This window comes from Balaenoptera physalus (genome assembly GCF_965194825.1).
Source record: "Balaenoptera physalus genome assembly, chromosome: 12".
NCBI classification, from domain to species: Eukaryota; Metazoa; Chordata; class Mammalia; order Artiodactyla; family Balaenopteridae; genus Balaenoptera; species Balaenoptera physalus.
The window spans coordinates 68,431,147-68,454,201 of record NC_138897.1 but is presented as its reverse complement, the minus strand read 5'-3'; the positions used below and the strand labels follow the sequence as shown (position 1 = coordinate 68,454,201).

The following is a 23,055-nucleotide window of genomic DNA, read 5'->3' as shown; positions in this document are numbered from 1 at the left end:
CTTTCTAAGAATTTGTCCATTTCTTCCAGGTTGTCCATTTTATTGGCATAGAGTTGCTTGTAGCAGTCTCTTATGCTTTGTATTTCTGCGGTGTCCGTTGTAACGTCTCCTTTTTCATTTCTAATTTTATTGATTTGAGTCTTCTCCCTCTTTTTCTTGATGAGTCTGGCTAAAGGTTTATCAATTTTGTTTATCTTCTGAAAAACCCAGCTTTTAGTTTTATTGATCTTTGCTATTGTTTTCTTTGTTTCTATTTCATTTATTTCTGCTCTGAACTTTATGATTTCTTTCCTTCTACTAACTGGGTTTTGTTTGTTCTTCTTTCTCTAGTTTCTTTAGATGTAAGTTTATATTGTTTATTTGAGATTTTTTTTGTTTCTTGAGGTAGGCTTGTATTGCTGTAAACTTCCCTCTTAGAACTGCTTTTGCTGAATCCCATAGGTTTTGGATCGTCGTGTTTTCGTTGTCATTTGTCTCTAGGTATTCTTTGGTTATTTCTTTGACTTCTTCAGTGATCTCTTGGTTACTTAGTAATGTATTGTTTAGCTTCCATGTGTTTGTGTTTTTTATGATTTTTTCCCTGTAATTCATTTCTAATCTCATAGCGTTGTGGTTGGAAAAGATGCTCGATATGATTTCAATTTTCTTAAATTTACCGAGGCTTGATTTGTGACCCAAGTTGTGATCTATCCTGGAGAATAGATCCAGGAGAATGGATTCTGTGTGCACTTGAGAAGAAAGTGTAATCTGCTGTTTTTGGATGGAACGTCCTATAAATATCAATTAAATCTATTTGGTCTATGGTGTCATTTAAAGCTTCTGTTTCCTTATTAATTTTCTGTCTCGATGATCTGTCTATTGATGTAAGTGAGGTGTTAAAGTCCCCCTCTATTATTATGTTACTGTCAATTTCTTCTTTTATAGCTGTTAGCATTTGCTTTATGTATTGAGGTGCTTCTGTGTCGGGTGCATATATATTTATAATTGTTATGTCTTCTTCTTGGATTGATCCCTTGATAATTATGTAGTGTCCTTTCTTGTCTCTTGTAACATTCTTTAAAGTCTGTTTTATCTGATGTGAGTATTGGTACTCCAGCTTTCTTTTGATTTGCATTTGCATGGAATATCTTTTTCCATCCCCTCACTTTCAATCTGTATGTGTCCCTAGGTCTGAAGTGGGTCTCTTGTAGACAGCATATATATGGGTCTTGTTTTTGTTTCCATTCAGCGAGCCTGTGTCTTTTGGTTGGAGCATTTAATCCATTCACATTCAAGGTTATTATCGATATGTATGTTTCTATTACCATTTTCTTAATTGTTTTGGGTTTGTTTTTGTAAGTCTTTTTCTTGTTTTGTGTCTCCCACTTAGAGAAGTTCCTTTAGCATTTGTTGTAGAGCTGGTTTGGTGGTGCTGAATTCTCTTAGCTTTTGCTTGTCTGCAAAGCTTTTGATTTCTCAATCGAATCTGAATGAGGTCCTTGCCGGGTAGAGTAATCTTGGTTGTAGGTTCTTCCCTTTCATCACTTTCAGTATACAGTGCCACTCCCTTCTGGCATGTAGAGTTTCTGCTGAGAAATCAGCTGTTAACCTTATGGGAGTTCCCTTGTATGTTATTTGTCATTTTTCCCTTGTTGCTTTTAAAAGTTTTTCTTTGTTTTTAATTTTTGTCAATTTGATTACTGTGTGTCTCGGTGTGTTTCTCACTGGGTTTATCCTGCCTAGGACTCTCTGCACTTCCTGAACTTGGGTGGCTATTTCCTTTCCCATGTTAGGGAAGTTTTTAACTATAATCTCTTCAAATATTTCCTTGGGTTCTTTCTGTCTCTCTTCTCCTTCTGGGACCCCCTGTAATGCAAGTGTTGGTGTGTTTAATGTTGTCCCAGGCTGTCTTCATTTCTTTTCATTCTTTTTTCTTTATTCTGTTCCACGGCAGTGAATTCCACCATTCTGTCTTCCAGGTCACTTATCTGTTCTTCTGCCTCAATTATTCTGCTATTGATTCCTTTTAGTGTATCTTTCATTTCAGTTATTGTATTGTTCATCTCTGTTTGTTTGTTATTTAAGTCTTCTAGGTGTTTGTTCTTTAATTCTTCTAGGTCTTTGTTAAACATTTCTTGCGTTTTCTTGATCTTTGCCTGTATGGTTTTTCTGAGGTCCTGTATTATCTTCACTATCATTATTCTGAATTCTTTTTTGGAAGGTTGCCCATCTCCACTTCATTTAGTTGTTTTTCTTGGGTTTTATCTTGTTTCTTCATCTGGTACATAGTTTTCTGCGTTTTCATTTTGTCTTTCTTTCTGTGAATGTGGTTTTCATTCCACAGGCTGCAGAATTGTAGTTCTTCCTGCTTCTGCTGTCTGCCCTCTCTGCAATGTCATTTATTCCATTTACAGTGTTGTGCAACCATCACCACCATTTCCCAAACCCCTTCAGCACCCCAAACAGAAACTCTGTACCCATTAAGCAATAACTCCCTATTCCCTCCTCCCCCAGCCCCTGGTAACCTCTGCTTTACTTTCTAGCTCTATGAATTTGCTTCTTCTAGGTACCTCATACAAGTGGAATCCTACAATATTTGTTCCTTTGTGTCTGGATAATTTCACCTAACATAATTTTTTTTTTTTAAGTTTTTAAATTTTTATTTATTTATTTATTTATTTATGGCTGTGTTGGATCTTTGTTTCTGTGCAAGGGCTTTCTCTATTTGTGGCAAGTGGGGGCCGCTCTTCATCGCGGTGCGCGGGCCTCTCATTATCGCGGCCTCTCTTGTTGCGGGGCACAGGCTCCAGACGCGCAGGCTCAGTGATTGTGGCTCACAGGCCTAGTTGCTCCACGGCATGTGGGATCTTCCCAGACCAGGGCTCGAACCCGTGTCCCCTGCATTGGCAGGCAGATTCTCAACCACTGCGCCACCAGGGAAGCCCTAACATAATGTTTTTAACGTTGAACCATGTTGTCGTCTGTAACAACCTTATTCCTTTTTTATGGCTGACTAATATTTTTTTTGTATGGGTATACCACGTTTTGTTTCTCTGTCTGGTAATGAACATTTGGATTGTTTCCACCTTTTGGCTATTGTGAAAAATGCTGCTGTGAACATTGCTGTGCAAGTGTTCATTGGAGTCCATGGTTTTAATTCTTTTGGTTTGGACCTAGAAGTGGAATTGCTGGATAATATGGTAGTTCTCTGTTTAGCATTGGAGGAACTGCTAAACTGTTTTCCACAGTGGCTGCAACATTTTACATTACCACCAGCAATGTTTGAGGTTTCTGCTTTCCTCACATCCTAACACTTGTTATTTACCATTTAAAAAATTATGGTCATGCCTAGTAGGTATGTCACTGTGGTTTAGATTTGCATTTCCCTAATGACTAAGAATGTTGAGCATCTTTTTCATGTGCTATTGACCATTTTTGAATCTTTGGAGAAATGACTCTTCAAGTCTTTTGCCTTTTTTTGTTTTGCGTTTAGTTAAGACTTTACTTTTCTAGAGTGGTTTCAGGTTCACAGCAGAATTGAGAGGCGGATTTCTTATATATCCCCTGACCCCACACCATTAGCAACATCCCCCCCTCCCCCGCACCCAGAGTGACACATTTGTTTCAACCCATGAACCTACACTGACAGATAATAATCACCAAAATCCATAGTTTACATTAAGGTTCACTCTTGGTGTTGTATATTCAGTGGGTTTGGACTGATGTATTATATGACATGTATCCATCACTGTGGCATCATACAGAGTATTTTTACAAATCCTCTGTGCTCCACCTTGTCATCCCTCCAATCCTTGACAACCACTGATCTTTTACTGTCTCCATAGTTTTGTCTTTTCCAGAATGTTATATAGTTGGAGTCATACAGTATGTAGCCTTTTCAGATTGGCTTCTTTTACTTAGTAATATGCATTTAAAGTTCTTCCATGTCTTTTCATGGCTTGATAGCTCATTTTTTTTTCACACTGATTAATATTCCACTGTCTGGATGTGTCACAATTTATTTATCCATTCAACCCTTGAAGGACACATTTGTTGCTTCCAAGTTTTGGCAATTATGAATAAAGCTGATATAAACATCCATGTGCAGGTTTTTATGTGGACATAAGTTTTCAGCTCCTTTGGGTAAACACCAAGGAGCATGATTGCTGGATTGTATGTGCAGTTTTGTAAGAAAGCACCAAACTATCTTACAGAATGGCTGAACCATTTTGTATTCCCACCAGCAGAGAATGAGAGTTACTGTTGCTCTACATCCTTGTTATCATTTGGTGTTGTCAGTGTTTTAGATTTTGGCCATTCTAATAAGTGTCTTTGCCTATCTTTTTTTAAAAAATATTTATTTCTTTGGCTGTGCCGGGTCTTAGTTGCAGCATGCGGGCTCTTAGTTGTGGCGTGCGGATTCTGACCAGGGATTGAATCCGGGCCCCCTGCATTGGTAGCGTGGAATCTTAACCACTGGACCACCAGGGAAGTCCCAAGTGTTTTTGCCTATTTTTTAATTGTCTTTTTGTTGTTGAATTGTAGCAGTTCTTTAGATATTCTGGTTATTAATGTCTTGTCAGATACATGATATATAAATGTTTTCTCCCAATCTGGGAGTTTTCTTTTCACTCTTTATATAGTGTCATTTTATGCACTTAAGTCTTTAATTTGGATGAAGTCCAATTTATCTGTTTTTCTTTTGTTGCCTGTGCTTTTGGTGTCATAATTTAAGAAACCATTGCCAAATTCAAGATCATGAAGATTTTCAATTCCTATGTTTTCTTCTAAGAGTTTCTTATAGTTTTAGCTCTTATATTTAGGTCTTTGATCCATTTTTAGTTAATTTTTGTGTAAGGTATATGGTAATAGTGCAACTTCATTATTTTGCATGTGGATGTCTCATTTTCCCAACACGATTTGTTGAAAAGACTGTCCTTTCCACATTGGATGGTCTTGGCCCCCTTGTTGAAAATCAGTTGACCATAGATCTGAGGGTTTCTTTCTTTCTTTCTTTTTTTAAAATTAATTTATTTATTTATTTTTGGCTGTGTTGGGTCTTCGTTTCTGTGCGAGGGCTTTCTCTAGTTGCGGCAAGCGGGGGCCACTCTTCATCGCAGTGTGCGGGCCTCTCACTGTCGCAGCCTCTCTTGTTGCAGAGTACAGGCTCCAGACGCGCAGGCTCAGTAGTTGTGGCTCACGGGCCTAGTTGCTCCGCGGCATGTGGGATCTTCCCAGACCAGGGCTCGAACCCGTGTCCCCTGCGTCAGCAGGCAGATTCTCAACCACTGCGCCACCAGGGAAGCCCCTTTCTTTCTTTTTCTAAAAAATATTTATTTATTTATTTGGTTGCACCCGGTGTTAGTTGTGGCAGGCGGGTTCCTTAGTTGTGGCTCGCAGCCTTTTTAATTGGGGCTCGCCGGTTCCTTTGTTGTGGCATGCGAACTCTTGGTTGCGGCATGCATGTGGGATCTAGTTTCCTGACCAGGGATCGGACCCGGGCCCCCTGTATTGGGAGAATGGAGTCTCAACCACTGCGCCACCAGGGAAGTCCCTCTGAGGGTTTATTTCTGAACTCTGTTGTATTCCATCGATCTGCGTCTATCTTTATGCCATACCACATGTGTTTGATTACTCTAGCTCTGTAAGTTTTGTAATCGGGAAGTGTGATTCCTCCAACTTTGTTATTCTTTTTCAACATTGTTTGGCTTTTCAGGGTCCCTTGAGTTTTCATATGAATTTTGGGATGAGTTTTTCCATTACTGTAAAATTGTCATTGGAATTTTGATAGGGATTACTTTGAATCAGTATAACACTTTGGGTAGCTCTGTCATCTTAATATTAAGTCTTCCAATCCATGAACATGAGGTATCATTCTGTTTATTTAGGTTGTCTTTAATTTCTTTCGGCCATGTTTTATAGTTTTTAGGGTACAAGTCTTTCACCTTTTTGGTTAAGTTTATTCTTAAGTATTCTTGATTCTGTTGTAAATGGGATTGCTTTCTTAATTTCATTTTTTTTGAATTGTTCATTGCTAGCATATAGAAACATACCTGATTTTTGTGTGTTGATTTTGTGTTTTGCAACTTTGCTGAATTTGTTTATTAGCTCTAACAGTCGTTTTGTGGATTCTTTAGGGTTTTCTACACATGAGATCACATCATTTATAAATAGAGATAGTTTAACAACTTTCTTTCCAACTTGGATGCCTACTGTTTTTTTTTTTGCCTAATTGCTCAGGTAGAACTTCCAGTACTATATTGAATAGAAGTGGTGAAAGTGGGAATCCTTGTCTTGTTCCTGATCAATTAATTTTTTTTCCTAAATAACTGCTTGCTTTTATCATACTGTTTGTAGAATAATCCATCTTTCCTTCCCCCTGCCCCTCCATTTGCAACACCATCTTCATAATTTGCAGAATCCCTGTATGTGTGTTGGGTGAGTGAAGCATGAACAAATGCCTGCATAATCTGATCTCTCTCCACCTGTTCATCCTCATGACTTGCATTTCCGTCTTTTGTGTACTACAAGTCTTGTGTTGCTTATACTTCTTGCAAGACATCAGTTAATCATTCTTTCATTCATTTGTTACATACATTCACATCTTTCTGACTTTGCACAGCTCTTTTTCTGCTTGGACCCATCTTTCCCTGCTTGTTGACCTGACATCTGCCTGCTCATCCTTCAGGTCTCTTCATGCACTGTTATGCCCTCAGGCAAAAATAAATTCTCTTCCTGTGTTTACTTTAAATGTGAGCGCGCTTTTCTTATGCCACTTATTAGACTGCCTCCTTGATAGTTCCAAGGAAAAGTCTGAGATCTGATTTTAGAGAGAAAATTGTCAGAGACAATTGTGCAAATAGTAGTAAAAATTGGCAGCAAGAACAGTAACAGAAAAGGAGAAAAGGATATAATTTTCTAGGTCTTTAATTCCATGCAGTAGAAGCTTTTTTGTTGTTCTTACTGATCACTGAAATGCCCAAAACACAGTAATAAGAAAAAATCCACATTATTATTTGACACTAGAGAAGGGTCCCACCCACAAAGGGTCCCTTTGAGACTCAGAGGATTCTGATAGTAAACAGTGTGAGCGTCAAAACCTTGGGTAAGGGTTGATCCTTTCTGTAAAGATGAACAAACAAATGCTAGACATACGAAGAACTCAGCACTTGAAGAAAATGAGACTGTATCATTTAGAGTATGCCAAATAGTATAAAAAAAGAGGGAAAAGTGGAATTCAGATTCCCAATATGACAAGTGCAGATTGTACAAATAAAATAAGCTGAGAACAGGAAAGAGTTCTTGAAGTTATAGAATGTGACTGTTAAAAAATTCAGGACTCACTAGCAGAATAGATAGTGCACAATACCAAGTTAGCTTGGAAAAAAACCTCGCAGAATTTAGGAAGAAGGTATTTTAAATGAATAGTAAGAGAGCATTTAAAACACAGGAAGTTCTCAACTCTGTGATCGGAGTTCCTGGAAGAGAGAGCAGAGGAGACAGATGAAGCAATAACTGAAGTAATAGTGGAAGAACATCTCTGAGCTGAGGAACACCTTGAGTCTCAAGGTCAGAGTCTCCACCAGGAATATATTTGAAAGGCATAAAAACCAGGATGCGTTCTGATGAGCTTTCTAAGTATTCAGGGTAAAGAAAAAACAAGAGAAGTTATCTTTAGGGAAGAACAAGTCAGATTTGCATCAGTTCCTTTCCAGATCCTTAGGAAAAGGAGGTGTTGGGCAATCTTAATATAGTCAGCTCACACATGTATGTAAATTTCAAATACAGCTGAGGAGCTGAATGAATTGTTCTCCCAAATAGCAGCTCAGTTCCATTTATTGGTTTGTTATGCCTTTGTTTATGTCATATATTACCATTCCAGGAGACTGTATGAGTTTATGCGACCACTGGCATGAGTGCCTTTCTTTTAAATGGCTGCACAGTATTCATTTGGATGCACCATGATTTGTACAACCAATCTTTTCCCTGACATTGAACATTGAGGTTATTTCTAGACTTTCAACGTCATAAATAACTCCATGAAAGACACTGGTGCATGAGTTAGCTACATTTTGGATCATTGCCACTAAGAAAGAAATAACTAATGAGTCAATTATTCCTAGCTTTTTTGAGCAAAAATCATATAAAAATCAATAGGATTAAAATTTTTATTTTGGTTAAATTATTCTTTAAAACAAAGCTCTTCCCCATTTAAATTTAGCTTTAATTAAAGGTGGGAGTGGGCACTAGATTAGAACAGTGGTTCTCAACTGGGTGTTGGTGGGGTGTATTGGTGGTAGATTTTGCTGTCCGGGGACATGTCAGAAGAGAATTTTGGTGGTCACATCTGGGGGAGGGGGTGCTACTGCCAATCTAACAAGTAGAGACCGGGCACTGCTGTTAAACATCCTGCCAGGCACAAGAGGGCCCACAACAGGATTAGTTATCTAGCCCAAATGTCAGCACTGCTGAGGTTGGCAGGTTTTACTGCTAACAGAGACATCCTTTGTGTATTTAGGGCCAGTATTTATGGGTTCTCTCTGCTATAGGAGGGGAACATTTCAGCATCAGAACATCAGTAGAGGCTTATTTTGCCGAATATGATAGACCTAGGGAATAGTTCAGCACTTGCCTTTCCCATCCCCATTTTGAGAAACACCTTGTATTTTATTGCTCACATAAAGTGCTTATAAAATTGTTTATTTTTGTGTCTTGGGTGGTCCTGAAAATGCCTCATCAGTGTCAGATCTAGTTATTGTTGAGATTTGCCTCTACTGTGTGTATTAGAGACCTGCATTTAGCTGCTTGGAAAGAAAATCAGGCAACAACAAACAGGGACTTCCGTTTCTCGTGTGATGAGAATTCTGGAGATAAGAGTCCAGAGCGTTTGCTGTGGCTCCATCAAGTCATCGATGACCCAGTCTCCTCTATTTCTGCTTGGCCTTCCTCAGGATGTGCTTTTACCTTGGGGTCACCAGACAGCTCCTGCCCTTTCCCACCCCTTGCCCCCCACATCAGAGCCTGTATTCAGCTGAGCCAGCCCTTTTGATCAAAGCTGTCCTGCATCCCAACCTAGTGATTTCTGCTTATTCCCATTGATTGGTCAGAACTGTGTCCCATGACTATTCTTAGTTGTACGAGAGGCTGGGAAATTCAGGCTCTTAGTTGGGGTCTTTGAAAGTCAGAAAATACATTCAGAAACCTTTAGTAAGAAAGAATCGATGTTGGAATAGGCAACTAGTATGTACCTCTGGAGCCACTTTCTAAAGTACTAGGGTTCTTCCTAAATGCACTGAAATTAAAGAAAGGTAAAGGGGAACAAATAATAATGATAACATTAGAAATTTGAGAAAATGAACTCTGTAAGAATTCTCTCTTTTAAAAAAAAGTAACCGAGAAAATGTATCTCTTTTATGGTGTTGTAAATTAAGATCTCTTCCCTACTCCAATACTTGGGGCCCTGCCCTATTCTTTTTTTGCAATATCAGTAATGATTAGTTATAGTGTACACAAAAAAACATTTTTTAGGCTAAAAACTGGAAACAGCAACCAACAGATGGACTTAACTGTGGAAAATGGGTGTATAAGCATAACAGGAGTACTGAAGAAGGGCTTGTATAATGCCCTTTTAAAAATTGTTTTATATTTTAGTTGTAGGAGTTTTCTAAAAAAATATATTCTGGATATTAATCCCTTATCAGATATATGATTTGCATCTGTTTTCTCACAATCTGTGTGTTGCAACAACTTTTTGATGTGATTTTAAAACTAGTTATTAGCATTAAGACTGATATTACACTAGTATTTATTACTATTTTAGCTAGTTTATTTTTAAGTAATATATAGACTAAAGAATATGTGAATATATGGTTTAAAATTTAAATGGCACAAAAGGTTTCCAATAAAAAGCAGTTAGGGGGCTTCCCTGGTGGCGCAGTGGTTGAGAATCTGCCTGCCAATGCAGGGGACACGGGTTCGAGCCCTGGTCTGGGAAGATCCCACATGCCGCGGAGCGGCTAGGCCTGTGAGCCACAATTGCTGAGCCTGCGCATCTGGAGCCTGTGCTCCGCAACCAGAGAGGCCACGACAGTGAGAGGCCCGCGCACCGTGGTGAAGAGTGGCCCTCGCTCGCCACAACTAGAGAAAGCCCTCGCACAGAAACGAAGACCCAACACAGCCAAAAATAAAAATTAATTAATTAATTTAAAAAAAATTAAAAAAAAAAAAGCAGTTAGAATGACGGAAGGTTACTTTGGAAAGGAGAGAGGAGCAGGGTAGAGAAAAGCTGTGTCTGATGTACTTTATACCTTTTCTAAGAAAAGAGATTTGAAACAAATATGGCAAAAGTAGTAACATGTTTAATCTCACTGGTGGGAACATGGGTGTCCTATTATCTATATTTTTTTGTTTTAAATATTTTATAATTAAAGCAAGTTTTTAGTTATATAAATCTCTACCCTCCCCTAGATGTTCGGTCCCCCAGTCTTCCGCCCCCCAAGTTACTAGTATTTTGACTCCTTCTAGAATTATTCATTGTGTCCTCAGGCAGTTATGTTTGAGTGGATGGAGGTGGGAGCTACTCAACGTCTTACCTTTTTCACAGTGTGTCCTTGAGACCATCCCACACAAGTGTTTGCAGCACTTGTGTCCCCCTTTCCTGGTTCCCTCCTGTCCCCCTGCTTCCCCTCACCTCTACTTTACTCCCGCAGGGCACTGAGGTTGCTGCCAGTTTTCCACTGTTACGTACAGTGAACATCCTGGTACACACAGGTATATGGCTGTATGCGATATAAATTCCTGGAGGCAAAATTGGTGGCTCAAACTTATATAACCTTATCAGATTGTTCTCGCAGAAACATTACAGCAGTATACGCTCTGCAGCAAACTGTTGGAGCGCTTTTTCACTCTCCTCACCTGCCTGATGTTCTTAGAATTTCTTATTCTTGTCAGTTATTTTCTCTGCATTTGATGCAGAAGACCTCTCAACATGCATGTTTTAGTATTATTTTAAATTAATGTTTTTCTTTTATATCAATTATTAACTTGGAATATAAAATTACTTGTACTCTGTAGTGTTTCAACTCTGAAGTGTTTGAGATTATACAGATATAAGCCAAGACCTGAATGTGTTTAACTTTACATATAAAACTTATTATTTGACATTTAAAAACTTTTATAATTAATCAGTGGAAATGAAGCTTTATTTCTTTTTTCATCTAGTCACAGTAATCTGTTATGATATGCTTTCATGGAAAAGTATTTGAAGCTAAAAGGTAATATTTCTGTCCAACTTATTGTATGAGGCTAATAGAGCTTTGATACTAAAACTGAATAAATTGCACGGGACAAGAAAATTAGAGGTCAATTCAACTTAAAAATATAGATGCATACATTTTAAAATAATGGCGGTACACCCAAACAATAGAATATCATTCAGCACTAAGAAGAAATGAGCTATCAAGCCGTGAAAAGACATGGAGGAACCTTAAATGCATATTTATGCATATCTAAATGAAAATCTATTATTGTAATTCAATACATTACCAGATTAAAGGAGAAAAGTTAAGATCATATCCATGAATGCAGGGTAAACATTGAGTAAAATTCAACACCCATTCATGATGAAAGAAACATTTAGTAAACTAGAAATTACTGAGGGGAACCTTCTTAATCTGAAAAGGGTATATCCACCAGAAACCTAAAGCAAATATTACACTTAGTGGTTAAACCTTAGAAGCAGTTCTTTCAAAATCAGGGAAAAAATATTTCTGTTTGACATTGAATAAGAGGTCCTAGCCAATGCAATTAGATTAGAAAAAGAAATAAGAGGTATGAATGAGAAATATGAAGTATAAGAGAGACAGAATTATCACTGTTTGCTGGTATTGAGAGACTCAGAACCAGCTACCAAATGTTAGAGAGCTTAGCAAGATTGCTGGGTGTGAGAGTAGCATTAAAAAGTCAGTAGCAACAATTGTAACGTGTATGTGTGTGTTTCTGTTCCTGTGTGTGTGGCAGATTGCATTTTCCAAAAGGACTGAACCAACATATGTTGAACCCCCATGCTTTTTGCACAAAGAGGCTGTGATTTCTTGCACCGAGAGGTGGTCTTTGTTCCCTACTCTTGGGTATTGGAAGGCCCGTTGGGTAAAAATATGAGCTAGAAAGTTACCTGTCCTAGGGCTGTTGGGTGGTGGCAGGCAGGACGGTAGGAAAATTATCTGAATAATTTATTTATGCTTAATTTATAAAATTACCTGGTGCCTAACTTTTTTTTAATGGATTAATTAATTAATTTTATTTTTGGCTGAGTTGGCTCTTCGTTGCTGTGCGCGGGCTTTCTCTAGTTGCAGCGAGCGGGGGCTACTCTTCATTGTGGTACGCGGGCTTCTCATTACGGTGGCTTCTCTTGTTGCGGAGCACGGGCTCTAGTCATGCAGGCATCAGTAGTTGTAGCACGTGGGTTCAGTAGTTGTGGCTCGCGGGCTCTAGAGCGCAGGCTCAGTAGTTGTGGCACACAGGTTTCATTGCTCCGCGGCATGTGGGATCTTCCTGGACCAGGGCTTGAACCTGTGTCCCCAGCATTGGCAGGCGGATTCTTAACCACTGCACCACGAGGGAAGTCTTGGTGCCTAACTTTTAAAATACTGTTTCTCCAGGCATGGTAGTGTGAGCAAAAGCCCAAATTAATTTTTTCTGTTAATGCATACTCTTTGGGTTTTTTTTTGGTATGTTTCTGTTTTTACCTGAATTCTCAGAATAATGTTCCACTTGGGAGAAAAAGCTGGTCATGATGGATACAGCAAGTAGCTGAGTGCCTAGTGCAGGCATACTGGCACAGAATTTCTTCTGTAGTGGAATACCAAGAACCATAAGGGTCCTAAAATGAGCATTTGTAGCTCTAGAAATAAAATTTGAGAATACCTGGGCTCAGAATAAAGTAACAGTTATATGGCATGAAGATAAAGAAATAGATTAAAATTTTAAGATAGAAGCTCTGAAATATAGGTAGATAATATTCAGAGAGTTTAGTTGGAAATTTGAGTATGATGTGGTAACCTTAGATTCCTCCTTTGCATCAGTTGTCACATAAACTGTTAACGTTGCTGTAGGTGTTGAACATGGCAGGGCAGTGAACGTGTATGAGAGCAGAGCCTTCTGCCTGAAGGACCTTGGTTCAGTCCTGGGGTCTCACGCTTACTAGCTCTGGGACCTTTGGTAGATCATTTAACCCCTGAAAGCCTGTCACCCCTGACATACAAAATGGGGAAGATAATCTTTCCCACTGGTGTGAGAATTGAATGAGATCACATCGATGATGTGCTTTGCATAGTACTTGACCTATCCTAAATTAAAATATATTTTTGTTATTTTAAGGAAATTCGCAGTGAGTCACATGACTATCCTCATAGAGTGGCCAAGTTTCCAGAAAACAGAAATCGAAACAGATACAGAGATGTAAGCCCATGTAAGTACTTGTGGGGGGTGTGAGTGTGTGTGTTGTAGGAGGCGGGACATGGTGGAAAAGGTTGGGGTCGGGGTTGGTAAGTATGGGGATTTTTTTTTTTCATATTAACATATGTTCTTCAAAGAAAATTTTCAAGGCATAAAATAGTAGAAGGAAGGAAAATTGCCCATAATTATTTCCTCTTCCAACATGGCCACCATTAATTGATGTATTTCTTACCATCCTTTTTTCTTACACATGATTTTTCTCTTTTCAAAATAATTGTAATCATATATGTGTGTATGTATAGTCATATATATCTACTTCTTTTCATATTATTCCATAGCTTTTATAAGTTTTACTTAAAATATTTATTGGTGTAATTTGTTTTTTTCCCCCGAATTACAAAAGTAGTGTGTATTCACTACTACTTGAAAAGTTTTAAAACATAGAAGTGTGTAAAGGAAAAACTCTCATCATTTAAAAACAAGCAAATACTATTGGGTTTATATTCTTTTGGTATTTGTCTGTGTAAATGTGTGTGTACATTCTTTTAAATTCAGCTGGAATCCTGCACGCACTGACCTGCAGCTTTTCTCCCTTGTGGCCGCATGTTGTAGACGTTTCCTGTCGTGGACACAGTCTTTTAGTGGCTTCCACAGTGGCTTTGGGGAGGTCAATCTTTATGTAACAGTTCCCTGTGGTTGGACTTAGATTCTGCTGTGCATGTGCATGTACATGCACGCGCGCACGCACACACACACACACACACACACAGGGTTTTGTGAACAGTTGTAACACCAGGGCTTTAAAAATGTGTTCATCAAGTGATTTTATTTTTGTTCTGACCGATCCCACCTTCAGATATTGAATTAGGCTGCCTTACTGCTCAGAGGATCCCCATGTTTGGTTTCAGTGGGTGAGCGTAGGCATCCTCTTTAGGGCTGCTGGTGTGCTGCGTTTGTGTTCGATGCTGGGTGCCTCCTCAGGGGCCTCATGCTCCACCATCACCTCTCTTCTTCATAGCTTCAACCTCTTTCTAATAACTCTCTTCCCTTATTATTCAGATGTGCTCCAATCTCTTCTGACCTCAAACCCCATATCGCACTCCAGCTATCGCTTTGTCACCTACACAGACACAGGCGTGTGCACACACACACACACACACACACACACAGAGAATCTTAGAAGCGTGCACCACCCTGTCTGTCTCTCCACTCTCATCACCCACGCGTTCTTCAGCCATGGTTCTACCCCAGCCTCCCCACTGAAACTTTTATTCTAAAGTACTGTGCGCTTTCTAGTTTTCTAATGCAATGAGGGACTTTCCATCGGTGTCTTTTCTTATCCTTCTGTGACTTTCGACATTGTCAACCATGCCTTCCTTCCCTAAGTCCATATTTTTCTTGATTTTGCTGTTACTTCTCTGGCTGATCACGCCTTTTCAGAACTTCTCTTCCTCAATTGTCTTTGTCTTCAGAGCTCTGTCTGTGCCTCTGTCTCCCCCTTGTCTACTTGTGTGAGTGGCCTCATTTTCTGTGAGTTCAGTTGCCATCTCTCTGCTTCTGACCCCAGATCTCATCTGCAGCCTACATTTCTATTCTCGGCTACAGACCCACTTATGCACTTCTCTGTCTTGATGTGCTATAGCCACCTCAGGCTCAGAATTCCTTCCCCACAGTCCCTCAGTCCCAGCCCTAATCTGTGCTTTCTGCTTTATCCCCATGTTCGTAAGGGCTACCACTAGCTGCACACTTGCTGCAGCTAGAAACTCAGACCTCTCTTCCCTCATTCATCTCCCACATCTGGTTGGTGACTAAGTAATTATAATTCCATTTCCACAGTATATTTCAAATCTGTTCTCTGTTCATACTGGCTTGGTTCAGGCCTGGGTTATTACAGCAGCCTCTTAACTAGTCTCCGTTCTGTTCCCACCTCAGTCCGACCCCCACACGGTATCCAGAGCAATCTCTGTGTGATGCAGGTCTGTCCTCCACTCCTGTCTTCAGTAGTGCTCCTCAGTTTTATGAAAAGTTAAAGTGCTTTAGTGTTACCATACAAGGTCTTTTGTAGCCATTTTCCTACAAATTGTTTGTTTTGGTGACTCACTTGGCACCAATGTGCCCTGTTTTTAACAGTTTTCGAATGTCATTCCTGTTTGGAATAGGCTTCCTCTTTCTTTGACCGACTTCACTCAAAGTCCTCTTCCTGCAAATACCATCTAAACAACCACTTCCCAGGGGTGTTATCCTCACACAGGAGAGGAGGTCATGGAGCTGGTGACTCCCACTAAATCCAGGTGGACCTGGGAATAGGTATTTTTTCAAAGTTCCTGAGGTGATGCTGGTATACCTTTCTTGATTGAGAGTTGTTACATCACTTCCATACAGAGTCCTGTACAGTTGTTGGCTTGGTTCATAAAATGTGTATTGAAAACCAGCTGCATGTCCGCCATTGCGCTGTGCCTGAGAGGACCGTGAGTCCACGTGCCCTGCCTGCCAACAACATACGTGCAGTGGCGGGGGGCAGGGGTGTGTGTACGTGCCTGCTGTGCTTTGTGTGTCAGGAGATGGTGCAGTGCTGGTGGAGCCGAGAAGAGGCGCTCAGCTCTGCTTAAGGAGTTAGGGGCGGCTTTTAAGATAATTTTTTTTTTTTTTTACTTTATTAAAATAGTCTATTTTAAACCAGCAATTATTTTTCATATAAAGAATTTCTAAACACCAATACAGGAAATAAACATAGATAATACTGAGTGCAAAGCAGGCAATGACATGTTTGTAAGCAATCAAAAGGAATTGTTTTTTGTTTGTTTGTTTTTAATTCAGAATCACAGATCTTTCTAGATTTTGATTCATCAAGTCTGGAAATGTATTTTTAAACAAACTCCTTACGTGATTCTTATATGCTCAGCTTGAAACTACATTTGGAGGTATGAATATGAGGTACATATTCAAAGAGGGGTATTTTGTTGGGGGTTTTTTTTCCTCTAATATTTATTTATTTATTTATTTTGGCTGTGCCGGGTCTTAGTTGCGGCTCACGGGATCTTCGTTGTGGTGTGTGGGCTTCTTAGCTGTGGCATGCATGCAGGATCTAGTTCCCTGACCAGGGATTGAACCCAGGCCCCCTGCATTGGGAGCTCGGAGTCTTACCCTCTGGATAGCCAGGCAGGTCCCAAAGAGGGGTATTTTGAAATAGAAAGAATTTTAAGAAGTCTACAGTCTTTGTATAATTGCCATGACTGAGAAGATGCCTTATTTGTCTCACTTAACCATGAGGTAATTGTAGAAGAGATCAGCCAGAAGGTGGTTGGTTGAGAAAAGAAAGGTTGTAGTCATCACTTTGAGAATTGTATTTGTACTGTTAGAGACAGCTGCCAGATTTTGAAATATTCCTTACTATATTTGCTTTGACTGTAGAAATCCCAGTTTACTATTTGATCTAAAAGGAAGTACCAGCCTTCTCTTGTCAAAGTTGGTGGTGAAAGAGTAGTTTTTTGTTTTGTTTTGTTTTTTGTGATAAAAACACATACCATAAATTTACCCTTTTAACAGTTTTTAGGTGTCCATCACGGTGTTGTTGGCTGTATGCACATTGTTGTATGACAGCTCTTGTCATCTTGTATGACTGAAACCCTCCCCCCTCCCCCAGCCCCTGGCAGTCACCATTCTACTTTCTCTTTCTCAGAGTCTGATCACTTTAGGTGCCTCATAGAAATGGAATCATACAGTGTTTCTTTTTGTGATTGGCTTATTTCACATAGCATAATGCCCTCAAGGTTCATCCATCAGTGTTTAAAGTAACACGTGGACTTCTCATTCCAGTAGTGTGGCAGATTAGATAGTCCATAGTTTCTTACTGCTGCAAAACTAGAACGCACTTTTTAAATAAATTGCTAGGTGGGGAGGAAGTAAGGAAGACATCCAGGCTTTCTGTGCTCCCCACCTCCTAAAAAAGATCTCAGCAAATGGCATAGCTACTCTGAATGCACATGGCAGTATCAGCTGTGACATTTGTATTCACCTAATAAAATAGTCTCAAGGTATATAAGGCAAAAATGAATAGAATTACAGAAAGAAATTGACAATTCTATATTCACAGACTTTTTTTCATTTATTTATTTAATTTATTTTTATTTTTGGCTGTGTTGTGTCTTCGTTGGTGCGTGTGGGCTTTCTCTAGATGTGGCGAGCGGGGGCTACTCTTCGTTGCAGTGCTCAGGCTTCTCATTGCGGTGGCTTCTCTTGTTGCGGAGCACAGGCTCTAGGCGCGCAGGCTTCAGTAGTTGTGGCTCGCGGGCTCTAGAGCACAGGTTCAGTAGTTGGGGCGCACGGGCTTAGTTTCTCCGTGGCATGTGGGATTTTCCTGGACCAGGGCTCGAACCTGAGTCCCCTACATTGGCAGGCGGATTCTTAACCACTGCGCCACCAGGGAAGCCCATTCACGGACTTCTTAAAGCAAAATATTAGTAAAGAAGTAGAAGATTTGGACCACACAGTTAAGCTTTATTTAATAAGAAAAATATATAAAACGTTATATATAGAACCTATTGTCCAACAATTAGAGAATTCACATTCTTCTAGGACTGACGTGGAGTATTTGTAATTGACTAGGCTGTAAAAGTAACTCTTAAAACAGTTTAAGAATTACTGTCTTACAGGCCATGTTCTTTGACCGTAATGCAATTAAATTATAGATTATTAATAAAAAGATTAAAATTCCTATAAATTTGGAGATTTAAAGATTTCTAAATGATTCATGGGTTAAGAAGAAATCATAATGGAAACTTAAAAGTGAACAATAGGTAAAATTCTACTTATCAGAACTTGCATAAAGCAGCAAAAAGAGTACTGCAAAAAAATACACTGTCTTAAATGTTTGTATTAAAACAAAATGCTGAAAATTAAAGTGCTAAGTGTCTAACCTAATTTAGAGTAAAAGTAACAGAATAAAAACCAAGAAAAGAAAAAGCAGAAAGGAAATAATACAAAAATAAAAGAAGAGTAGAAATCAAAGGACCAAACAAAACCAAATATTAGTTCCTTGATAAGACTGATAAACTGGCAAGATTGAGCAAGAAAAATAAAACAAACATAGAAACCAGAGAGACAGGGACTTCCCTGGTGGTCCAGTGGCTAAGACTCCATGCTCCCAATGCAGGGGGCCCGGGTTCAATCCCTGGTCAGAGAACTAGATCCCGCATGCCACAACTAAAAGATCCCGCATGCCTCAACTAAAAAGATTCCGCATGCCTCAACTAAAAAATCCCACATTCCGCAACAAAGATCCTGCATGCCACAACTAAGACCCAGCGCAGCTAAATAAATAAATAATTAAATAAATAAATAAACAAACAAATACATACATACATACAGTAAATATTTAAAAACAAAACAGAAACCCCAGAAAGACAGAGACAGGTCCATATAAACAATATTAGGAGAAAAAAGGGGAACATCAATACAGATGTAAAAGGAATTAAAAAGCCTAGAGTACTGCAAACAATTATGGCAATAAATGTGATCAGTTAGAAGAAATGGAACAGACTCCTGGAAAAATAGAATTTACCAACACGGATTACAGGAGAAGTGTGGAATCTAAGTAGACCTGTGACAACTAAATAAATTAATTAAAAAAATATTTCCACTAGGAAAACACTGGAAATAGATGCTGTAACAGGTGTGTCTTTTTAAGTAAAATAAATAAATATTTATTTATTTATTTATTTTATTTATTTTTTAATTTTATTTATTTTTGACTGTGTTGGGTCTTCGTTGCTGCACGGGGCTTTCTCTAAGTTGCGTTGCGGCGAGCAGGGGCTGCTCTTCATTGTGGTGCGCGGGCTTCTCATTGCAGTGGCTTCTCTTGTTGCAGAGCACAGGCTCTTAGGCGCGCAGGCTTCAGTAGTTGTGGTGCACGGGCTTAGTTGCTCCGCAGCATGTGGAATCTTCCTGGACCAGGGCTCGAACCCGTGTCCTCTGCACTGGCAGGCGGATTCTTAACCACTGCACCATCAGGGAAGTCCCGACAGGTGTGTCTTAATAATAATAAAAACTCTCCCCGAGAACAGAAAAAGAGAATACTCCTCAATTCCTTTTGTGAGGCTATTAGATAATTTGGATGTCCAAACCAGAAAAGTTTAGTGAGGAATAAAAGTTACAGGCATATCTACCTCATGAATGTAGATGTAAAAATCCTGAAGAAAGGTTAGCAAACTGAATACAGCAGTGTCTGTATTAAGTTTATTTTAGCAATGTAAGGGTGGCTTAGCATTAGACAGTCTTATAAATGTAATTAACCTTAGTAACAAGGCAAAGGAGAAAAAGCCATATGAATATCTCAATAGATGCAGAAAGATTATTTAAAGTCAGTTCTTGCTCCTGATTAAAAACAAATAATGTATCAAACTAGAAACAGAAGGAAACTTCTGTAACTAACATGAGAGGACACCTACAGTCACATCACTTTTTTTTTTTAATTTTTATTTATTTATTTATGGCTGTGTTGGGTCTTCGTTTCTGTGTGAGGGCTTTCTCTAGTTGCGGCAAGCAGGGGCCACTCTTCATCACAGTGTGTGGGCCTCTCATTATCGCGGCCTCTCCTGTTGCGGAGCACAGGCTCCAGACACGCAGGCTCAGTAATTGTGGCTCACGGGCCCAGTTGCTCCGCGGCATGTGGGATCTTCCCAGACCAGGGCTCGAACCCGTTTCCCCTGCATTGGCAGGCAGACTCTCAACCACTGCGCCACCAGGGAAGCCCCCCATCACTCTTAATGATAACGTGTTACAAACATTTTTTAAAACTCGAGGACAAGACAAGGGTGCCCACAAGTACCACTTCCACTTAACATTGTACTTTGGATCCCGGACACTACAGTAAGAGAAGAATAAGAAACGAAGGCATAAGGATTGGGAACTGCTGCTGTGTAACTAACCCCCTCAAACCCTAACAGTAACTCGCCACGTCTGGAATCGGAAGGCTGACTGGACGCAGGCGGGTCTTGCTCACCATCTCCCAGGCAGCATAGCTCAGGTGGTGGCCAGGCTGTGTTGCCTGGACCCTCACCCAGTGGTAAACCGTCAGCTGCAGCACCTGCACGTGGCATCTCCACGTGACCTGGACTTCCTCACCAGTAGCCCCTGAGTTGCAGGAGTGAGCATCCTTAGAGTCTAGCTGGGAGCTGCACTGCCTGTGTCACCTCTCCTTTGAAGTCACACATCACCTGCACCACATTCTGTTCATTAGGGCGAGGTACCACGCCATCTGGATTCAAGAGGGGAGAGTTGTCACAAAGAACTGTGGGCATGTTTTAAAACTATTACAGTTATGAATTATATGGTGTTTTTCTTCATAGATAATCCAGAAAATTCACAGACAAATCAAATAATTAATAAACATTTTGATAGTCTCAGAATTATAAGACAATAGAGTTTCAATTTATGAAAACAGATTTTTATACATGACAAGAATGTGCTTGTCATCTTTCTTGCTAAGCACACTTAGATAAAAACTATCGTATAATAGTAATCAGAATAAGTATAGATATAACTTAAATGTTATGGTAACTCTTCTATAAATATTTGCTAACATTCTTCCTCATCACATCTAAAGTTTAGAAATAAAGACTGGGACTTCCCTGGTGCCTGCCAGTGCAGGGGACATGGGTTCGAGCCCTGGTTCGGGAAGATCCCACATGCCGCAGAGCAACTAAGTTCGTGCGCCACAACTGCTGAGCCCGCGTACCACAACTACTGAAGCCCGCGTGCCTAGAGCCTGTGCTCCGCAACAAGAGAAGCCACTGCAATGAGCCCATGCACCGCAAGGAAGAATAGCCCCTGCTCGCCGCAACTAGAGAAGGTCCTCGGGTAGCAATGAAGACCCAACGCAGCCATAAATATTAATTAATTAATTAATTAATAATAAAAAATTTTTTTAATCATTAAAAAAAAATAAAGACTAAATGCACTTATTCTCAAAATCCATTGTGTAGACAGCTCTTTTACTTAAAAGTTTTCTCATTAACTGTTAGGATTTTGACCTGTGGTTCTATCTTCGTTTTTGATTTTTGGTGATGAGTTCTTAACATATCAAAAGCACAGTCCACAAAAGAAAAAAATCAACAAATTGGGCTAAACCAAAATTTGAAACTTTTGCTTTGTGAAAGGCCCCGTTAGTAGGATGGAGAGATGAGGACAGAGTGGGAGAAAATATTAATAAACCACAAATAACTCATATCTAGAATATATACAGAACTCTGAAAATACAGCAGTAAAAATCCCAAACAGTCCAGTTCAGAAATGGGCAGAAGATGATGAACGTAGATGGCACATAAGCACACGAAAAACATCACTAACCATTAGGGAAAAGCAAATTAAAACCATGGTGGTGAGTGATTGTGACACATGTACTAGAGGAGCTGAAATGACAGGGCTGCGGACTCCAAGGACGCAGAGAGAAGCTGGATCTCCTACGCAGCAGGGAGGACGGAGGATGGTGGACGGTGCGGCCGCTCTGGAACGTGGTGTGGCAGCTTCTTGATTACCTTATATGACGCAGCCGCCGCACTCCTGGACATTTATCTCCGAGAATTGCAACCTTATGTCCACACAGAAATGTGAACATGCGTGTTCAGAGCAGCTTTGTTTGTAAGAGCTCCAAATTGGAAACGACCCAAGTGTCCATCAGTGGGTAAGTGGTCAACACACCGTAGTTCTTTTGTTCCTGCCGTGGGAAGCTCCCCGTGCCCTGCAGCGGCTTGGGTGGGCCCCAGAGGACTCCCACTGAGCAGAGTCCAGTCTCAAGGTTACCTCCTGCGTGATTCCATTTATACAGCGTTCTGGGAATGGTGCCGCCGTTGCAGGAGAGGGCAGATCACTGGGTCAGGACAGGGTCGGGGAAGAGACTCTGAAGGGGGGGGGGCACAGAGGAGCTTGTGGTGGTGGGTGCATGAGTTTGCACACGCGATAAAACCGCTCCACACGAGTGATGCCTGCAAAACAGGAGACGGGGATCAGGTCTGAGGGTTATTCCAGTGTCTTTCCAGGTTTCTGGATTTCACAGCCTTCCTGAATCGGGTCCTGGGCAGGGCACTGTGCGAGGTGGGGGTGGGATGTGGTGAACTTGTCAGGGTCCCTGGCCACGCCGATGGCTGAGGCCTGGGTGCTGAGCGGGCTGGAGCCTCGTCACGTCAGGCCCTGCCTGTAGCCACCGCGTCGCGTGGACAGCTCTGGTGTTGGAGCTGCGCCGGGGCTGCAGGGAGAGCCCTTAAGTCAGTGAGGAAGCCGGGCACATCCTCCAGGACCATCCGTTATACTCAGAACGGGCACTGGGGGAAGGAGTGGTTGATATATTAAAATACAGATACATAGCAAAGTAGAATTTTTAAGTTTCTGTAAATTTTTAAGATAAAGTAGGAATTTTTGAGGAGTTCTGTACTTGACACGTTTAGGGTATAAATGAGGGTCAGTCAATAGAAATAGTGGAGAAGGACGAGTGTAGTCTGGCCGGTCCCTCTTAACGGATGAGAAAGAGGCCCAGGAGACCAGTGCTGGGTTTCCGGTCCTGGGCCCGCACCTCCGGGGGCCGCCCTGCTCCGTGCAGGTCACAGCGGCTTCTTCGGCCATGGGGGC

At 40.5% G+C, this 23,055-nt stretch overlaps 1 protein-coding gene across 4 annotated transcripts in view; it reads left to right on the top strand.

The window, feature by feature from the left end:
* PTPN2 (protein tyrosine phosphatase non-receptor type 2) overlaps nucleotides 1-23,055 on the top strand; it is a 76,454-nt gene that overhangs the window by 12,808 nt on the left and 40,591 nt on the right. For all 4 annotated transcript variants that reach the window (XM_082415860.1, XM_082415861.1, XM_082415862.1 and 1 more), the window contains exon 2: nucleotides 13,357-13,447. In XM_082415860.1, the coding sequence (XP_082271986.1) occupies nucleotides 13,357-13,447 (91 nt within the window). The remainder of the gene's footprint in view (nucleotides 1-13,356; nucleotides 13,448-23,055) is intronic.